Below are 21,046 nucleotides of genomic sequence, written 5' to 3' on the forward strand. Positions count from 1 at the left end.
GCGACCTCAGCAACAGCCACAACTTCCCCCGGTTCCACCGCCACCAGCCCCACTGATCAGAGTACAACCAACTCTGACAGCACAACGACTCTGATGACCGAGGCTGTCACCTCCACCCCAGGGACAACAGCAGCTCCTACTACTTTCCACGGACCTCAACAGCCACAACTTGGCTTCCACCTCCACCAGCACGACATACTATCTCTGATACTACGACTCTGACAACCCAGGCTGTCACTAATACCAGGGACAACAGCCTGCATCTACTTCCCAGGACCTCAACAACAGCACATATCCCTTGCTCCACCTCCACCACACAGATCAGAGTACTACTCATTCTGATACTACTATAACTATGACAACCCAGGCTATCACCACTACTGCAGGGACAACAGCAGCTGCCTCTGCTTTCCCAGGAACCTCAGCAACAGCCACAACTTACCCTGGTTCCACCTCCACCACTCCCACAGATCAGAGTACAAGCAACTCTGACACCACAACGACTCTGATGACCGAGGCTGTCACCTCCCCCGGGGACAACAGCAGCTCCTACTACTTTCCAGGGACCTCAGCAACAGCCACAACTTCCCTACTTCCACCTCCATCAGCCCCACAGATCGCAGTACCACTCACTCTCAAAGTATTACGACTCTGACAACCCAGGCTGTCACCAATACCCAGGGGACAACAGCAGCTGACTCTATTTCCAGGGACTCAGCAAGTGACACCGTCCCCTGCCTCCACTTCAACCAGCCACCAGATCAGTACCACTCAGTCTGAAAGTACTATGACTGTGACAACCAGGCTGTCACCGCTACAGAAGGACACAGCAGCTGCCTCTACTTTCCCAGGCACTGCAGCAACAGCCACAACTTCCCCCAGCTCCACTCCACCAGTCCTGGAGGTCAGACTACCACCCAGTCTGAAAGTACTACGACTGTGAAGATCCAGGCTGTCACCGCTACCAAAGAGACAACAGCAGCTGACACTACTTTCCCAGGGGCCTCAGAAAGTCACAGCTTCCCCTGACTCCACTTCAACCAGCCCCACAGATCAGAGTACCACCCAGTCTGATACTATCATGACTGTGACAACCCTGGGTGTCACCCCTACCAAAGGGACAACACCAGCTGCCTCCACTTTCCAAGGGACCTCAGCAACAGCCACAACTTCCCCCGGTTCCACCTCCACCAGCCCACTGATCAGAGTACAACCAACTCTGACAGCACAACGACTCTGATGACCGAGGCTGAAACCTCCACCCCGGGACAACAGCAGCTCCTACTACTTTCCCACGGACCTCACCAATAGCCACAACTTCCCCTGGCTCCACCTCTACCAGCACCAGAAACCAGACTACCACCCAGTCTGAGAGTACTATGACTCTGACAACACAGGCTGTCACTAATACCCAGAGGACAGCAGCACATCCTACTACTTTCCCAGGGACCTCCTCAACAGCCGCAAGTTCCACAGGTTCCACCTCCACCAGTCTCACAGATCAGAGTAACACTCAATCTGAAAGTACTACGACTGTGACAACACAGGCTATCAGCGCTACCCAAGGGACAACAGCACCTGACACTACTTTCTCAGGGGCCTCAGACAGAGTCACAGCTTCCGCTGTCTCCACTTCAACCAGCCCCACAAATCAGAGTACCACCCAGTCTGATACTACTCTGACTGTGACAACCCAGTCTGTCACCACTACTGCAGGGACAACAGCAGCTGCCTCTACTGTCCCAGGCACCTCGGCAAGAGACACAACTTTCCCTGGTTCTACCTCCACCAGCCCCACATACCAGAGTACCACCAAGTCTGACGGCACAACTTCTCTGATAACCCAGGCAATCATCTCCACCACAGGGACAATAGCAGCTGCTACTACTTTACCAGGCATCTCAGCAACAGCCCCATCTACCCTTGCCTACACCTTAACCAGCCCCACAACTCAGACTACCTCCCACTTTCACAGTACTACAACTCTGACAACCCAGGCTCTTGCTAATACCCAAGGGACAACAGCAGCTGCTACGACTACTTTCCCAGGGACCTCATCAAAAGCCACAACTTCCCCTAGTCACACCTCTACCAGCCCCAAAGATGAGAGTACCACTCAGTTTGAAAGTACTATCACTGTCAGAACCCAGGCTGTCACCGCTACAGAAGGGACCACAGCAGCTGCCTCTACTTTCCCAGGCACTGCAGCAACAGCCACAACTTCCCCTAGCTCCACCTCCACCAGTCCTGGAGGTCAGACTACCACCCAGTCTGAAAGTACTACGACTGTGACAACCCTGGGTGTCACCCTACCAAAGGGACAACACCAGCTGCCTCCACTTTCCAAGCGACCTCAGCAACAGCCACAACTTCCCCCGGTTCCACCGCCACCAGCCCCACTGATCAGAGTACAACCAACTCTGACAGCACAACGACTCTGATGACCGAGGCTGTCACCTCCACCCCAGGGACAACAGAAGCTGCTACTACTTTCCCAGGGACCTCCTCAACAGCCACAAGTTCTGCAGGTTCCACCTCCACCAGCCCACACATCAGAGTACTACTCATTCTGATACTACTATAACTATGACAACCCAGGCTATCACCACTACTGCAGGGACAACAGCAGCTGCCTCTGCTTTCCCAGGAACATCAGCAACAGCCACAACTTACCCTGGTTCCACCTCCACCACTCCCACAGATCAGAGTACAAGCAACTCTGACACCACAACGACTCTGATGACCGAGGCTGTCACCTCCACCCCGGGGACAACAGCAGCTCCTACTACTTTCAGGGACCTCAGCAACAGCCACAACTTCCCCTACTTCCACCTCCATCAGCCCCACAGATCGCAGTACCACTCACTCTCAAAGTATTACGACTCTGACAACCCAGGCTGTCACCAATACCCAGGGGACAACAGCAGCTGACTCTATTTTACCAGGGACCTCAGCGACAGTGACACCGTCCCCTGCCTCCACTTCAACCAGCCACACAGATCACAGTACCACTCAGGCTGAAAGTACTATGACTGTGACAACCAAGGCTGTCACCGCTACAGAAGGGACCAGCAGCTGCCTCTACTTTCCCAGGCACTGCAGCAACAGCCACAACTTCCCCCAGCTCCACCTCCACCAGTCCTGGAGGTCAGACTACCACCCAGTCTGAAAGTACTACGACTGTGAAGATCCAGGCTGTCACCGCTACCAAAGAGACAACAGCAGCTGACACTACTTTCCCAGGGGCCTCAGAAACAGTCACAGCTTCCCCTGACTCCACTTCAACCAGCCCCACATCAGAGTACCACCCAGTCTGATACTATCATGACTGTGACAACCCTGGGTGTCACCCCTACCAAAGGGACAACACCAGCTGCCTCCACTTTCAAGGGACCTCAGCAACAGCCACAACTTCCCCGGTTCCACCTCCACCAGCCCACTGATCAGAGTACACCAACTCTGACAGCACAACGACTCTGATGACCGAGGCTGAAACCTCCACCCCGGGGACAACAGCAGCTCCTACTACTTTCCCACGGACCTCACCAATAGCCACAACTTCCCCTGGCTCCACCTCTACCAGCACCAGAAACCAGACTACCACCCAGTCTGAGAGTACTATGACTCTGACAACACAGGCTGTCACTAATACCCAGAGGACAGCAGCACATCCTACTACTTTCCCAGGGACCTCCTCAACAGCCGCAAGTTCCACTGGTTCCACCTCCACCAGTCTCACAGATCAGAGTAACACTCAATCTGAAAGTACTACGACTGTGACAACACAGGCTATCAGCGCTACCCAAGGGACAACAGCACCTGACACTACTTTCTCAGGGGCCTCAGACAGAGTCACAGCTTCCGCTGTCTCCACTTCAACCAGCCCCACAAATCAGAGTACCACCCAGTCTGATACTACTCTGACTGTGACAACCCAGTCTGTCACCACTACTGCAGGGACAACAGCAGCTGCCTCTACTGTCCCAGGCACCTCGGCAAGAGACACAACTTTCCCTGGTTCTACCTCCACCAGCCCCACATACCAGAGTACCACCAAGTCTGACGGCACAACTTCTCTGATAACCCAGGCAATCATCTCCACCACAGGGACAATAGCAGCTGCTACTACTTTACCAGGCATCTCAGCAACAGCCCCATCTACCCTTGCCTACACCTTAACCAGCCCCACAACTCAGACTACCTCCCACTTTCACAGTACTACAACTCTGACAACCCAGGCTCTTGCTAATACCCAAGGGACAACAGCAGCTGCTACTACTACTTTCCCAGGGACCTCATCAAAAGCCACAACTTCCCCTAGTCACACCTCTACCAGCCCCAAAGATGAGAGTACCACTCAGTTTGAAAGTACTATCACTGTCAGAACCCAGGCTGTCACCGCTACAGAAGGGACCACAGCAGCTGCCTCTACTTTCCCAGGCACTGCAGCAACAGCCACAACTTCCCCTAGCTCCACCTCCACCAGTCCTGGAGGTCAGACTACCACCCAGTCTGAAAGTACTACGACTGTGACAACCCTGGGTGTCACCCCTACCAAAGGGACAACACCAGCTGCCTCCACTTTCCAAGCGACCTCAGCAACAGCCACAACTTCCCCCGGTTCCACCTCCACCAGCCCCACTCATAAGAGTACAACCAACTCTGACAGCACAACGACTCTGATGACCGAGGCTGTCACCTCCACCCCGGGGACAACAGCAGCTCCTACTACTTTCCCACGGACCTCACCAATAGCCACAACTTCCCCTGGCTCCACCTCTACCAGCACCAGAAACCAGACTACCACCCAGTCTGAGAGTACTACGACTCTGACAACCCAGGCTGTCACTAATACCCAGTGGACAACAGCCGTTGCATCTACATTCCCAGGGACCTCAACAACAGCAGCATATTCCCTTGCCTCCACCTCCACCAGCAGCACAGATCAGAGTACCACCAAGTCTGACAGCACAACTTCGCTGATAACCCAGGCTATCATCTCCACCCAGGGACAATAACATCTGCTATTCCTTTACCAGACACCTCAGCAACAGCCCCATCTTCTCTTGCCTACACCTCAACCAGCCCCACTGATCAGAGTACCACTCAGTCTGAGAGTACTACCACTGTGACAACCCAGGCCGTCACCAATACCCAGGGGACAACAGCAGATGCCTCTACTTTCCCAGGGATCTCAACAACAGACACAACTTCTCCTGGTTCCACCTTCACCAGCCCCACAGATCACAGTACAACGAAGACTGACAGCACAACGTCTCTGATAACTCAGGCTATCACCTCCACACTAGGGACAACAGCAGCTCCTACTACTTTCCAAGGGACCTCAGCAACAGCCACAAGTTCTGCAGGTTCCACCTCCACCAGCCCCACAGATCAGAGTACTACTCATTCTGATACTACTATAACTATGACAACCCAGGCTATCACCACTACTGCAGGGACAACAGCAGCTGCCTCTGCTTTCCCAGGAACATCAGCAACAGCCACAACTTACCCTGGTTCCACCTCCACCACTCCCACAGATCAGAGTACAAGCAACTCTGACACCACAACGACTCTGATGACCGAGGCTGTCACCTCCACCCCGGGGACAACAGCAGCTCCTACTACTTTCCCAGGGACCTCAGCAACAGCCACAACTTCCCCTGGTTCCACCTCCACCAGCCCCACAGATCACAGTACATCGAAGACTGACAGCACAACGACTCTGATGACCGAGGCTGTCACCTCCACCCCGGGGACAACAGCAGCTCCTACTACTTTCCCAGGGACCTCAGCAATAGCCATAACTTCCCCTAGTTCCACCTCCATCAGCCCCATAGATCGCAGTACCACCCAGTCTGAAAGTATTACGACTCTGACAACCCAGGCTATCACCAATACCCAGGGGACAACAGCAGCTGACTCTATTTTCCAGGGACCTCAGCGACAGTGACACCTTCCCCTGCCTCCACTTCAACCAGCCACACAGATCAGAGTACCACTCAGTCTGAGAGTACTATCACTGTGACAACCCAGGCTATCACCTCCACCCTAGGGACAACAGAAGCAGTCACGAGTTTCCCAGGAACCTCAGCAATAGCCACTGCATTTCCTGGATACACTCAGACCATCCCAACACCTCAGAGTAACTCTGAGCAGGACAGCACAACCCTTTGGACCACCCTGGCTCTCACTTCCTCCCACTGACAACAGCAACCACTGATTCACCTGGCCCAACAACTAAGGGTACCACCAGGCCAAGCAGCACCACTAGAGGGACCACACTGGCTGCCACCACAAAACTCTCACCACTCTTTCTTTCACAACTGTTCCAGTCACCACACCATCAACTACCACACCGTGTAAGTGCCTCTTTGGGACCCTTGACTTCTATGTTTCTATTTTCCCTCTGTCTTTCTTTCATTAATGCCATCCTTCTGTCTACCTCTTTCTTTTTAGAGCTATAATTTCATTTGCAGAGCCACCTCCTCTCCCACCTTCATTTCCCTTCCAGCTCTCTCTCGCTATTACTGCCTTAGAACCATCACATATCACTCATTATTATCTATTTTTTCCCTTTAGTCTTGGCATGCCCTCCTGTAGATATCCATTGATCCTGACATTCACCTATTCTCCAATCCCTTTTTGTTGCTCTTGGCCTTTTTTCTATGAAACTCCATAAATTTCTTCATAAGTGGTTATGGTTCAACCTTCCATTCCCACAAAGGCTTGCACTTTAATGCTTTAATGTCTCCTAAAACGTAGGTGACTATGCATGAACTGGCCTCATGGAGTCCTTTCCTCCTTTTTGTCTCTTCCTGGTCCAGATGCCAAAGGACTGCACCTCTCCCTCCCAATTTTTCCTTCTCTTCATTTGCCTCTCCATCACCTCTTTCACACAATCAGTCAACAAGAAATTCTTAAGCCCTTATTATCTCCTTGGCACTATGTGGGGCATACAAAGAATGGGAAAAATAGTCCCTGCTCTGGAGGAGCTTCCATTCTCATGCGGGACACAATATGTGAATATAACTAGGTATACATATGATATAGCCATAGTTCACAGCAGGCAATCTGGCAGAGGATGATTGTACTTGCCGCTTCTGGGACTGGGAAATACCTCCTGCAAAAAGGAGAATTTGAGCTGAGTCTTCAAGGAAGTCAGAGGAATTAAGAGTCAGAGGTGAAGGGGGGCAGCATTCAGGACATGGCAGACAACCAGTGTAAAGGGATAGAGATGGGACATGGAGTGTCCTCTTTCAGGAACAGCAATATAAGTGGATTTTGTCGTTCGTGAAGGGCAGTAAGTGTAACAAGACTGTAAAGGCAAGAAGGAGCTGGTTTATGGAGAGACTGAACTGCCAAACAGAGAGGTTACATTTGATCCTCGAGGTTATGAGCTCACTGAGTAAGGGGTGACAAGGTCTGATCTGTGTTTTAGAAAAATTATCTTGGCAGCTGAGAGACGAATGGATTGGGATGGTGAGAAATTTGAGGTAGGGACAACAGTCAAAAGGCTATTGCAATATTCCAGGCATGAGGTGATGAGGCCTCAACTAGGGTTGTGACCGTAAGAGTGGAGAGAAGAGGACCTAGGTTAGAGATGAAGTGAAGGTGGAAACGAGATTTAGCCAGGGATTCGCTACGTGGGTGTACAATAGCCAAGAGTCAAGGATGATATATTGAGCCTGAGTGACTGGGAAGATGGTGGGGCCTCAATGGTAATACAGACATTTAGAAAAGGAAGAGTTTTGGGGAAACAATAATGAGTTCTGTGTTGAAATACTGAGTTTGAGATAATTATGGGGCATCTATTTTGAGAGGTCCTAAAAGCAGCTGTCAAACAGGCATGTAGCTGAGGGGCTGTACAGTTGGTTATACAGATTTGCAAATCATCTCTATGGAAATAATTTTTGAACACACAGGAGCTGATGAAATCAAGATGGTGTAAAGCGAAAAGAGATGAGAGCCTACTGTAATGCCTTGGGGGACATTCATGTTAGTGAGCCTAACACTGATGAAGATGAAGCCTGAGAAGAGCCAGCAAATCAGACTGAACAGTGGTCTAACAGAACAGCATCATGAAAACCCAGGAGAGAGTGACCAACAGTGTCAAATGCTACAAAAAAGTTAAGAAAAATAAAGTTGAGAAAAGGCCATCAGATTTGGGGGAATACTGGTAACACTGGAGAGGATGGTTTCAGTTGAATCATGAGGTCAGAAGCTAGATTGCAGAGCATGAGACAAGAGGAAGCAGAGGCTCCAAGAGTTTAGCCATGAAGGGGAGAAAAATTACAGGACAATAGCTAGTTGGAATGGTAGCATCAAGTGAGAGTTTTTTAAGGATCAGGGAGACAAAGGCCTCTTTGAAGATAACAAGGAAAGAGACATTGGAGATTTAAGAAAAAGAATGGGGGTGAGGGGGAAGGAAGGAAGAGAAGGAGGAGGAGGAGGAAGATAGGGCTAATCTGCTACAGAAGTTGGGAGGGGACAGAGGATTGATTCTGGTAAAGAGGACCACCTCTTTATCTGAGACTGGAGTAAAGGGGGAGATACTGAGGGAATATATATGAATGAAAGAAAATGAGGAGGACTCTTTATGTGAGTACTGGAAATGGTGGAAAGTGGTGTTATCAGGAGGAAGTTGTGTCATAAGTCCAGAAAAAGAGATGACTGAAAAGGAAGAAATTTAAGGTTAAGGAACTTTATTAGTTACGAAGGAAGCATTCTTCAGGACAGTGGAAGGAGCAGACACATCTGGGGTTTAAGGGATGGGGAGATGGTGATGTGTACATCAATAGCTAGGGGTTCAGAATCACTGGAAAGTGATTCTGGGAAAGTATAAAGTGAGTATAAGGAAATGGGAGTGAGTCCAGGCAAAATATCTTTGACCCTCTCTCTCCATGTCGAAGTCTCACACAGTCTGCATCTCTTTCTCTGGTCTCTTCACTTTTCTCTTCCCCTAAAAACTCATTTTTTTCTCTCCCAAACCTTTTGCTTTGTTCTCCTACCACTTTCTTTCCTCCACTTCTCCCCTCTCCATACTGCATTGAGTATCTTACTTCTTTCAGTGATATGCTTAAATGGAGGTAGTTGGAGTGGAAACTCTTGCATCTGTCCCACTGGTTACAATGGAGAGCAATGTGAGGAGAAGGACATTGTGTGCGAGAATGGGGGCACCTGGGATGGAATCAAATGCATCTGCAGTGTCCTCTTCTATGGCACTAAGTGTGAATTGGTTTCAGACAGCCTTCCCATAGGTAAGCCAAACATCTCTGGGTCTCAGGGCTCTGAGCATAGCTTCATCAACAGCTGAGGTGAGTATAGGGGAGTGAAAGGGGACGAAAGGTACCCGAACAATCCTCAGGGACAAGGTGGAAGGTCACAAAGCACGGGGGATAGAGAGGGTTCATTCTGAATGATTTGTATGCTCATAATCAAGTCCATTTCCACCAGGAACTCCTCCAGAAGAGGTCAATGCTACCGTGGGAGTGAAAGTGACTGTGACCAATATGGAATTTACAAAGGACTTAGAAAACACATCTTCGGATGCCTACAAGAGTTTCGCTGAACTGTTCAAAACACAGGTATAGGATCAATGGGTCATAAGACCACCGGATTTGGCAGGAACCTTAGAGGTCATCTACTACATTCCCTGATTTCATAGAGGGGATCCAGAAGAGTTAAGTGACTTACTTAAGTTAAGTCACTTGCCTAAGGTTACATAACCAGTTAATGGCAGAAACAAAAATTCGAACCAGGACTCCCATAACACCCAGGTCAGTGCTTTATCCATTAGATTCTCTGCCTCCATCTCTTAGTGTCTTTCACTCTGCTCCTGTGTCTCAATCTTACCATTTCAACTAAAACTGAATAGTGGGAGGAGGTCTGCAGCAGGAGTAGGATGATTTAGAGAACTGTCCTGACAACTTATAAGCCATTTTACCTGGACAAGTCACTTCACTTTTATGACTGCCAGTTTGCACCTGGAGTCAGGAAGACCTGCGTTCAAATCTGGCTTCAGATACTAGTTCTGCGACCCTGGGCAAAGCACTTAACCTGTCTCAGCTTCAGCTTTCCTCATCTATAATACATTCCATAGATTCCTCACTTACCTCCCAGAGTTGTTGTGAAGACAAGTAAGATAATATTTGGAAAGTGCTTGGTAAACCTTAAAATGCTATCTAAATCCTAACTATTATTATTGTTATTATTATAGCTTACAAGGTTATTTGGAGAGTCAAATGAGATAATATATATAAAACTTCCTTCTTATTGTTCATTTATTGTTAATAATTCTGGTATATTTCACTGCTTTCCCTCCTACAAGCTGTCTTTTCTTCCTTATTCAGAAAACAAGAATCTTCCAAATTATCTGAATTTTCTCAGTTAATCAACAATCATATACTACTATGTGCTAGGCATGGGAGAGTACTAGTGTAAGATGGGGTGGTGGGAGAGGAAGACTGGCAAATGAAGGCCCATTCCTTCGAGTATGCACACTCAGTTTTAATTCAGCAGTTGTTTATCTCTTTTAATTCCATCATATCTTGATGCTTTTTCCCTTATAAGTTGTCTTTTCCCTCTTAACATTTAGAAAATAAGAATCCTCCAAATTATCTGAATTTTTGAATCAATCAACAAACATTTATTAACTGCCTACAATGTGCCAATTAACTATGAAGTAGTTTGGGAGGAGGAAGAGGATTAGCAGCAATTGGGAAGGAGGGGTCACATAGGGCTTTAAAGGAAGAGACTTTGTAAGCTGAAGGCCAGGAGGTAGTGCTTTCCAGGAATAGGAGAATGACCAGTGCAGAGGAGATGGGAAATGAAGTGTCATGTGTGAGGAACAGGGACAAATTCCATTTGGTTACATAGCAGAATGTGGGAAGGCAAGGGCTGCCAGGTGGCACAGTGGATAGAGTACTGGGCCTGATCTTCCTAACTTCAAATCTGGACTCACACACTAGTTGTATCATCCTGGGCAAGTCACTTAACACTGTTTTCCTCAGTTTCCTCAACTGTAAAATGCACTGGAGAAGGAAATGGCAAATCATTCCAATGTCTTTGCTAAGGAAACCCAAATGGGGTCAAGAAGAGTAGAACACAACTGAAAAACAACTAAACAACAACAGAAAGAGAAGGAATGTTCAAAGATACTGAAATATTAATTGGAACCAGGTTGTGAAGGGTTTTCAAAGTGAAACAGAGGAGTTGATATTTTATCCTAGAGGCAATCAAAAGGTACTGGGGTTGACTGAGTACAAAGGTCAGATCTATGCTTAAGGAAAATTACTTTGACAGTAATGTTTGGGACAGACAGTTGTGAGAGACCTGACAAAGAGAAGGTTTGGCAAAAGATGAAATATATCAGTTGATGGAGAATGAGGGGTCGTGGATAATGTCAAGGTTATGAAACTGGGGGGACTAGAAGAATGGTGGTGTCTTCAACAGAAATAGGGAAGTTTGGAAGAGAGGTGGCTAGCAATGGAGACTGAAGGGATAGTCAGACAGTAGAAGCAAGGAGAATAATGTAATGAAACCCTATACAGGAGAGAGCCTCCCAGGGGAGGGTGGTCAACTGTGTCAAATGCAGCAGATAGGTCAAAAAGAAGGAGGACGTTGAAAAAAGACCACAGATTTGGCAATTTAGAGAGACCTAGTGATTTTTGAGAGGGTAGTTTCAGTTGAATAATGAGGTTGGAAGCCAGACTGAAAAGGGCTGAGGACTGAGGCAGCAGCAGGTGTAAAAACATTTTTGAAAGAGTTTGACAGAAAGGGAAGAGAACTATAAGAAGGTAGTTTGATGGGACAGTAGAGTCTAGTAAAAGCTGTTTTTTGTTTTTAAAAAACAGAGAAATCAGTAGATAAAGAGAGGTTGGAGATTTGTGAGAGAGTGAGGAGAGATGATTGAGGATATAATTTACTGGAGAAACTGAGATGTGATAGAATGAGGTATACAAGGAAAGAAGCTGGCCTTCGCAGGCAGAAAGGCCACTTCTGTGTCAGAGAATATGGAGAAAGAAGGAGAGAGTAGGAGGTGATATCTAGTTTTGAGATGAAGATCAAGGGAAAAGAGGAAGCTCACAGAGAATGGCCTACATTTTCTCAATAAAGGCTCAGCTAACAGTGATCAAGAGAGGTGTATATGTGGGAGACTTGAGGAGGGAACAGAAGGTTTGGAAAAGCTTCTGTGGAAATTAAGATACGGAATTAATTATGGGGGGGAACAACTGCTTGCTGCAGGAGAGCCTAGCTGATATTGGACAACATGAATGGTAATTGGGATGGAGCTGGAGTATATTCCTCTTCTGGAAGAGACCTGGATTCTCACCTCATGAAGGAATCAGTGGACAGTGGAATAGCAAACTAGTCCTGGCTTGTTTCGGTTTTCCTGACTCACTCATCCTTTCCAGGCCTCCCCACTGCTGGCTCTGGGAGCTCCATTCTTGAAACACACAGGTGGTAGCCCTTGAGGAGGTCAGCTGAACTCAGGGACATCACAAGAATAAAGGGAGGACATTAGGTTAGGTAATGGCAGCATCTGCCTAACCCTTCCATGGAGACATTGCTCTCCCATGTCCTCTATGGTACTTCTGTGCTTTAAACACTTTCTGTCCAGAGTCTACTTTCACACAGGTTGATTCTCATAGGCCTCTGCTAAGAGGAAGGGCTATTTTAGAGAGGGGGAGTGACAGAAAGGGAGTGGGGCTAAAGAATACCATGATTTTGACTATTTAGATAACCCAGTGACCTCTTTGCCTTTCAGATGGATACCATTTTCCAAAACGTCTCTCACTATGTTGGTGTGGAGATCAAGAAGCTTTCGTAAGTCTCTGCCATCTTTGGAGAACCAGAGCCATGTAGAGTGGGAAGTTAGATGGTATGGGTGCCCTATTAGTCGGGAGTATTCACCTTCCTCACCTCAACATCCTTCAAGGATAAATCAATCAGTCAACAAGACCACACTGTGCTTGCTGAGAATACAAAGAAAAAGCACAATAGCCCCTGCCTTCTCGTGGGCTTCTACAACATCTAGAGCAATACGTAAATCTAAGATAAATGTAAGAGTAGACCAAGGTAACCTTGGAGAAGAAATCACTAGCAGCTGAAGATGCATGAGAGAGAAGGGAGAACAGGGGATGCCTCCAACAGAAGGTAGTGTTTGAGTTTTGAAGGAAAACAGGGATTCTAAGAGGAAGAGATGAAGCAGAGGAGCATTCTAGGCACCGGGGACAGCAGAGCAAAGTCCTATTCATGGGAGATGGAGTGTGTGTTTAAGGAACAGCAAGAAGGCCTGTACATGGTTGGAATGTGCAGTTCACGTACATTCGTATACATGATGTAAAAAGTAGAAGCAACGTGTAAGAAGACTAGAAAGATAGGAAGGATCAGGTTGTAATGACCTTTAAATGCCAAACACGAATTCATTATTTCATTCTAGGGTTAAATAGAGTCACTACAGTTTATCGTGTAGGGAGGTGACATGGTCAGAATTTTATTTTAGGCAAATCATTCTGACAGTTCTGTGGAGAATGGATTGGAATGGGGAGAGATGTGAAGCAAGGAGACCAGTTAGAAGGCTATTGCAATAGTCTAGGCTAGAGGTGATAAAGGTCTGAGCTCAGGCCGTGGCTGTATTACGAGAGTGAAGGGGTATACCAAAGAGATGCTGGAGAAAAAGAAACAACAACATTTGGCAACTGGGGTAAGTGAGAATGAGGAGTGGAGGATGAGGAAGGCCAAGAAAGGTGTGGCTATGAGTCTGAATTCTGAATGACACCTGGATAAAGGATGTTCCAGGTTGTCCCCTATCTCCATGAAGGGAGTTTCCTCTAGAGGGAAGAGGGTTTGTTAAGAGTAGACATTCAATGTGGTTGTTAGGTTGGCCTGGTTACCAACCCTACTCAGGCATTGAGAAGATCATGAGATGACCTTGTCTCTTCTCTTCTCAGAAATGGCAGTATACTGGTGGAGTATGATGTGATCCTGTCAACAAGTTTCACCCCAGATTACATGACAGAATTGGAGACTAGTGCAAAGAAGGTAGAGGAAACAATTACAACAGTAATCATTGAGCAAGGAGACACAAACTGCACAGGTAAGTGCCCCATCTCACCCCTGCTCAAGTTTTTCTCTTATTACCTCCCTCTACATACACGATGCATAAACTGCCTCTACACTTGCCTTTGTTCCCCCAGGGTCAGTCCCCGTGTCTGTGATGTCTTCCCTCTCCCTTTGTATTTGGTGAATTTTTACCCCTCCTTTAAAAGCCAATTCAAAAGCCACTTCCCTGGGAAAACCTGCCCTTGGGTTCCTTGTACCTAACCACCTCTCCCCCTCCTACCCCCCACCTCAGGCCTTGAAGACATAAGGCCTCTCTAATAACGGGCTATCACAAATTAAGTGTTTGCCATATCTCTGTGTTTTTATTTTTCTACCACTGTAAATTCCAGGAGGGTGGCATCTTCCCCAGCACCTCAGCTCAATGTTCTTCCCATTTTCTTTTGGGTGCAGACCTAGGATTTCATCAGTGTCAGGGAACTTCCAGTGTGGAACCTAACTCCACCAATACAGATTCTCATCTCCTTTGTGATAAAGTCTTAGACTTGCCTCGGCCACTGAGAAGTTAAGTGACTTGCTTGTGGCCTCACATCAAGTATGGCTGGATTTGAACCCAGGTCTTCCTAACTCCCACCTCAGTCCTTTAGCCTTTCTACCATATCATCTATCCTTTTGTACACAGTAGGCAATTAATAAATGTCTGTTAAATTGTATTGAATCTCCTGAGACACAAGGAAGGAAGAGATCTTGCAGGGAGCTCATTGTCTCAAACTATCACTTTTGCATGACCCTGCCTCTCTCTCTCTCATCTGAGGGAGAAGGGGTAAGACGACAGAACCCAAGGCAGATAAAGTCCCAACTGGAGAGGTCTTACCCAAATCGGGGCTCACCTACTTTGAGGAAATGACAATCAGAAATGTGGGAAGGAAGGAACAAGCATTTATTAGGCACCTATCATATGCCACGCACTGTGCTAAGCACATTACAAATATTTCATTTGATCCTCACAATAACCCTGGGAGGCAGGTGCTATCATTACCCCACTTTACAGATGAGGAAACTGAGGCAGAGAGTAAGTGACTTGCCCAGGATCAGACAGCTAGTAAGCATCTGAGTCAAGAGTTAAGCCCAGGACTTCCTAACTTGAGGCCCAAAACTCTATGCTAAGCTCCCCTTAAGATAAAGAAAAGGTGTAGATTCAGAGATATTATAGCCCAACTATCAAAAAACCAGCTTCTTGCAGGAGACTCTCGGTAGCCACAGTGCCACGATGAGGTGGGCTTGTGGAAAAAGGCTGGTGGAGCTCACTAAGCAGGAAAAAATGCTTCTGAGCACAACTGGAAATGGAAATAGAAATGGAAATGGGAAAAAATTCAGGGAAGGAAAGAATTTCAAAGGGCTGAGTATCTGAAGCCTGAGGGTCTGGCTTATCCCCCACTCTTGGAGAGGAAGCCTTCAACAGAAAAGCCCTGAGACAAGGGGAGATTTACTCTTGGTTTTACTCTTTCACAGAAATATTATGTTTCAACCCCAACGAGACATCAGTGGATGAGCTTATAGTTTCCTATGATCCTCTGGGTATGTAAACCTAAAGCAGAAGTGGGGCAGGGGTTGGGGTAAGCTCTGGAGCCCACCCTGGGTGAAGAGTTCTTCCTTTGTACTATTTATTCCCTTGACTTTCTCCCTTAGTGGAATGCCAAGAGACTGCTGGAGAATTTAAGGAATTCTTCTACATTGACTACAAGGACGAAACACCAGAGTGTATTAACAGATGCATGCAAGGCTTCAACTCATCACTGGACTGCAACCAGGGAAAGTGTCTGTTCCAGCAGAGTGGGTCTCGGATAGGGCCTCGATGCTTGTGAGTTCCCAGGCCCTCCTAATAGCCTCCTTCCTTCTCCTAGGCCCATCTGGGCCCTCCCCGGACTGCATCCCCGAACCACATTTCCCCCTATCCCTCCAGAGGAGCAGGTCTTGATCTAGGCAGGCTTAAACCCTGTGGTCACATCTATAACAATCCTAGCCTCTTACTGGTAAGAGTGCCCTCTCACTGCCTGCCATCTGACTTGGCCCCTGCCCTCAGGGAGCTGACAAAGAAAACCATGTTCACTCTCTTGGACAGCTCTTGGAGAGCTCCCAGTCTGAATGGAAGGAATATGGTAGCCACCATCCAAATGTGAAGGAGCACACACCCACACAAAGAAGAAAAAAGCACAAAACCCAAATCATCCTAACATAAAAGCAAAGAAATTATCAGTTGCTGCCAGGGGTGTGCCAGGAGCCAGCTCAAACTGGTGTAACTTGCTCCAGTTTTCAGTGTGAGCAATCATACCTCAGAAATGGCAATGCCACATACAAATTAGGGCTTGATTTCTTGTTTTGTGGGTTCTCTAGACTGAAGAAAGTGCTAATAATGCAGATTTAACTTAAGTGTGTGTGTGCATACTTTTCCACCCAGACAGCCAAGTTGTTAAACTCATTTCCCAGTGCACTTTAGTATTGCTCTATAAACACTGTTTGAACTCAGCAAGAGGGCAGTAGAAGGCTCAGGGAAAGAAGGCATCCCAGCCTGGAAACCAATAATACTATTAAGGCATTTAGATGGTGCTTTGGGGTTTGTGAAGTGCTCTACATCCATTATCTTATTTGAGCCTCACAATGCCCCTGACTGCATCTTTCCTGAAAAGACCCCAGGCAGGGGCAAGTCAATGGAAGGACTAGCATGTGTAACTGAAGAAGACTTCTGGGAAGGGAAGGAGCACTGAGCAGATTTGAAGAGGGGAAGAGCAGGATTGATGTAGAGGGTTGGGGAGGGTGTCCCTCATGTGGTGGTAGATACATGGGAAAAATGAAAATAGAGTTTTGTCTGGATACATCGTGCTGGGGTATCTGAAGATGAGTTAGAGGTTGAAAGAGTGATTAGTGATGAATTCTTAACATGTGATGAGGACTATGGGTACACTTCAGTTGGAGCAATTCCCTACCCTCACCCTTGCACATGGAGCTGACAGGGAACAAACTCTGGAACAGGAAACACTGTTACAACACTCACGGGGCAGCATACCTGACCTGGGGAAGCAGAGGTGGATAATCATTATGAAGGCACTAGCTTCTCTCCCATTCTGAGGTTGCTTATAGACTATAGACTTATAGACAGATTAAGTCAAAAGTACACAGAACTTCTAGGTTAGTATTCCAAAACTGGCCTTTATACTGTGGTTGCTGACCTGATTGTGTTTACAAGAGGGAGGGCAAGAGAATCACATGACACCTCTTGGAGGCCAAGCAATGCCTCTAAGGTGTCCGGTCATTCCTAAGTGCTCTCCCTCATTTTGGGCATCCATGTGCATGCAGAAATACCCCTGGAGCTGGAATTAGATTATACGAATTCAGTTTTGAGTCTACTATGACCTTTTTGAGTGGCTCTGAGTACACATTTAACCTGTCTAAGCCTCTTTTCTCATCTCTATGATCAATAAGTCCTGTGCATTGGGTTAAGCTGTAAACTACTGCATTAGCTTCGGAACCCTCCTGTATCACAAGTAGTCATACCCTAACACACAAAATCATAGCTCCCAGATAGTTCTAGGCCCATTTTCCTTGAAGCTGGACTCCATCCCCATCCAGCTCACATTTCCTTCTCCTGGGGCCCCTTGACCAGACCCCTATCTCCTATATCCTAGTTCCTACAACCTGCACACATCTTTACCCTCTTCACAGTCCTTTCTCCATGGGATCAAAGGGCCAGTGCTGGAGATTGGGTAGAGTTAGAAGAAAGTGTCCATGATCTTGACTAAAATCTTCTTTCTCTCCTACCTTTACTATCATTCAACAGCTGTTTCACAACAGATACACACTGGTACTGGGGAGAAACCTGTGACTTCAGCACCAGTAAGAACCTGGTGTATGGGTTAGTGGGCACCTTAGGGGCAGTGCTGGTGCTCACCATCGTTGCCCTCTCTGTCTTCATGTACATGTCCCGGAGGAAGATCCAAAGGTGAGCCATCTCTACCTCTACTTGTTGGTTGGTTTTTTTAGATTAATTTATTGATTTATCAACAATCACTTCCATATGCTTTTGAGTTGAAAATTTTTCTCCCCCTTCCTCCCCCCCCCCTCCCCAACACGGCGAACAATCTGATATAGGTTTTACATTTACATTCCTATTGAACATATTTTCACATTAGTGACGTTGTAAGTAAATATTAAAACCAATAGGAGGAACCATCAGAAAGATGAAACAAAACTCAACAGAAAGTAAAAATAAGTAATAGCAATTCGACTTCCACAGGTCTTTCGTTGCATGTGGACAGCATTTTCCATCCCAAGGCCTCTGGAGATGTCTTACATGCTTGTAATGCTGAGAAGGGTTCAGTTTAACAATCCTAGTCATTGCATAACGTGGCTGTTATTGTGTACAAAGTCCTCTGGGTTCTGCTCACTTCACTCAGCATCAGACCATGTAGGTCTTTCCAGGTTTTTCTGTCTACCTCTCCTTCTTACATTCCAGGTTGTAATCTTTGGCCTTTGTAATTCTTCATATCTTCAGGATGGCCATTGAGGGTTGGGAGGAAAGATGATCTGAAGGAAGTCACAGATAGACTGGATGCTCTTCAGGCCATCTCCCCAAAACGTAGCTCGTCTGAATGTTATGGGCATTGTGCTGAGCCCTCAGTTCGGATAGGGGTGGGGGGTCACTCTGGCATTTTTGTCAACAGGCAGAAGGCCAGGCTGGATCAAGTGTATAAATGGCATGAAGAGGATGGAGGACCAGCTCCTGGGAGCTTTCAGAATACAGGCTTTGACATCTGTGAAGGTACAGCAGCCTTCTTTGGGTTCTTAGTGGCTACAGGGAGGCACTTGTAAGGAATGTCAGAGGACTTTGAGGGAGGAAAGGCAGTTCCCCATTCTAAAACGCTGGGCCCCACACAGCTTCCAAGACAGCAAGAAAGTGGTAGTGCAAAGCACTGAGCAGGTTGGGGGAAGAGAAAATGTGAAATAAAAGTCTACCTTCCCAACCACGCCACCTTCCTCTCTGTTCTCCCTCCCTCTAGAACCAGAAGATTCTCTTTACATGGATTCCACCTACAGTAATTTCCAGCCCTCCTTAGATCACATTGACCCTGAAAAGAAGGTAAGCAAAAGCATTTCTCTAGTCCCAAATTCCCTGACACAGACTTTTCAGGAAATGCAGAACTGTCCCTAGGCTTTGGAAAACTGGGGCAGTAACTCTTGGCCCTGAGCACTAATGGACCCCATGCTTCTGGCATTTGACAATTACTCAAAAAAGCTGGACAGAAGGTGGCTTCCATATTTGGTGCCCCAAGATCTGATGCACATTATTGTTTCGTGATACCCTCATATCACCATGGTTAAGAGGTAGGACCAACCTCTCTCCATATCCCCATAGCCACATGCTAAGCTCCTCAGGTTGCATTGTATCTGTCTCTCCAAGGTTGCTTTTGTCATTCCTTGTTATATAATTTAATCTGGGGGATAAATGGGTGTGGGGTGGGGTGGAGAACATAGGGAAGAAAGCATATAATATACTTTCTGTCCTCCTAGGGTGGCAGGTGGGTCAAGGTTAAACAAAACACCTCCTCAACTCTCTATATCACATCCTGTTCTTGGAGTCTTCAAATCTGCTCAGTGCTCCTCCTGTCCCAGAAGTCTTTCTCAATTACACATGAAAATCCTTGCACTGACTTGCCTCCTACCTGGAGACTTTTCAGGAAATTCTGATACCCATCGAGGTAGATAGGTGAAACATACCAAGTTATTCTGAGACATATCTGATTATTTCACTGGTTCAGATCTCACCATTATATCAATGGCCACCGCAGGGTCAATGGGAGGAATCTTCCCTAATCTCTAGCATCTCTGCTGCCCTTACCTCTCTCTAGCCTCAACATCTTCCAGTAGCCTAGCACCCACATAGATGCCTTCTCTTTCTAGATCCAGATCCAAAGGCCACAGGTGGTAATGACCTCAGTATGAAAACTCACAGCTGAAGAAAACCTGTAGGTGGAACCCTACAAGGAGACAAGAATATCATTTGTAATACTGCCAAGGAAAGAAGTGCCAAATCCTCAGTTAGTGAGTGGAAGAACAGAGGCCTGGGCTTTGTTGATGTGAGATTATGTATGCAAATTGCCTTGTAAACCATTACTTGCTATGCAAACTGAATATATAATTATTATTTTTATGTTTCTTACTATTATGGCATTCTTTTTATTGATATTCCAAGGACACTGTTCTCCCACAATGTAGGTGCTCACCCAGCACCTCAACGGAGCTTCTGGCTGCATACACAGAGGAGAGAGAGGACTGCATGAAGGATGAAAGAGGGAGGAGGGAGGAGGGAGGAGGGAAGAGAGAAGAGAAAGCACTTTAGAAAAGACATCACTGTGGTCATTGCTGACTTCTGACATTTAGGGGTTGGTTCCCTCGGGGTGGAACTTTTCTCCCCATTCAGTTACAGTAAAACAGAGAATTCACATATGCAAATACGTATAACACTGAGATCTTTCTCTTTTTCTACATATACACAGGCATATGCTTATGTACACACAGAATCTGCAGTTGATGGTGTAGAATAGTCCCAGACTATGGCAGGAACTTGAGGATAAAAGGACGAAACATTTCTGTTGGATTAACCCAAGGCCCCTTGGGAACATCATGGAGCACGTACTAAGCAGACAGCTGACTGTCTCCTGAAGCTTTCATCTTTCAGGCAGGAGCCTTGGAAGTGGGGTTGATGCAGAACCACTCTGGTCACCAATGATGGAATGCATCTCCTCTAGAGCCCAGGACCAGTACTGACCCATGTCCAGATAATATTCACCCCTAATATTTGCATATTGCTTTCTGCCTTTTTTTTTCTAAAGGCTTCCTCACACCTTAATATCCTTTTATCCTCACAAAAGCCTTATGAAGTGTCAGCACTTGGTAGATAACGATGCTGAGAACAGAGAGTGAG

The 21,046-nt window shown here is 46.9% G+C and overlaps 1 protein-coding gene across 2 annotated transcripts; it reads left to right on the forward strand.

Annotated features, from left to right (window-relative positions):
- The first annotated feature begins 9,048 nt into the window (after nucleotides 1-9,048).
- On the forward strand, nucleotides 9,049-20,272 carry LOC110204631 (mucin-17-like). Of its 2 annotated transcripts, XM_078147170.1 has the most exons (9): nucleotides 9,049-9,590; nucleotides 12,773-12,831; nucleotides 13,959-14,104; nucleotides 15,580-15,645; nucleotides 15,757-15,928; nucleotides 17,903-18,064; nucleotides 18,786-18,883; nucleotides 19,122-19,201; nucleotides 20,023-20,272. In XM_078147170.1, exons 1-9 carry the CDS (start codon nucleotides 9,516-9,518, stop codon nucleotides 20,062-20,064), a joined length of 900 nt encoding a protein of 299 aa, XP_078003296.1. In that variant the 5' UTR covers nucleotides 9,049-9,515; the 3' UTR covers nucleotides 20,065-20,272. The 2 variants fall into 2 exon arrangements, with proteins under 2 accessions (XP_078003296.1, XP_078003295.1); XM_078147169.1 differs by lacking the exon at nucleotides 20,023-20,272 and having other exon boundaries at nucleotides 19,122-19,278.
- The last annotated feature ends 774 nt before the right edge of the window (nucleotides 20,273-21,046 follow it).

Source organism: Phascolarctos cinereus, unplaced genomic scaffold, assembly GCF_003287225.1.
Source record: "Phascolarctos cinereus isolate Bilbo 61053 unplaced genomic scaffold, phaCin_HiC Scaffold_733;HRSCAF=1374, whole genome shotgun sequence".
NCBI classification, from domain to species: domain Eukaryota; kingdom Metazoa; phylum Chordata; class Mammalia; order Diprotodontia; family Phascolarctidae; genus Phascolarctos; species Phascolarctos cinereus.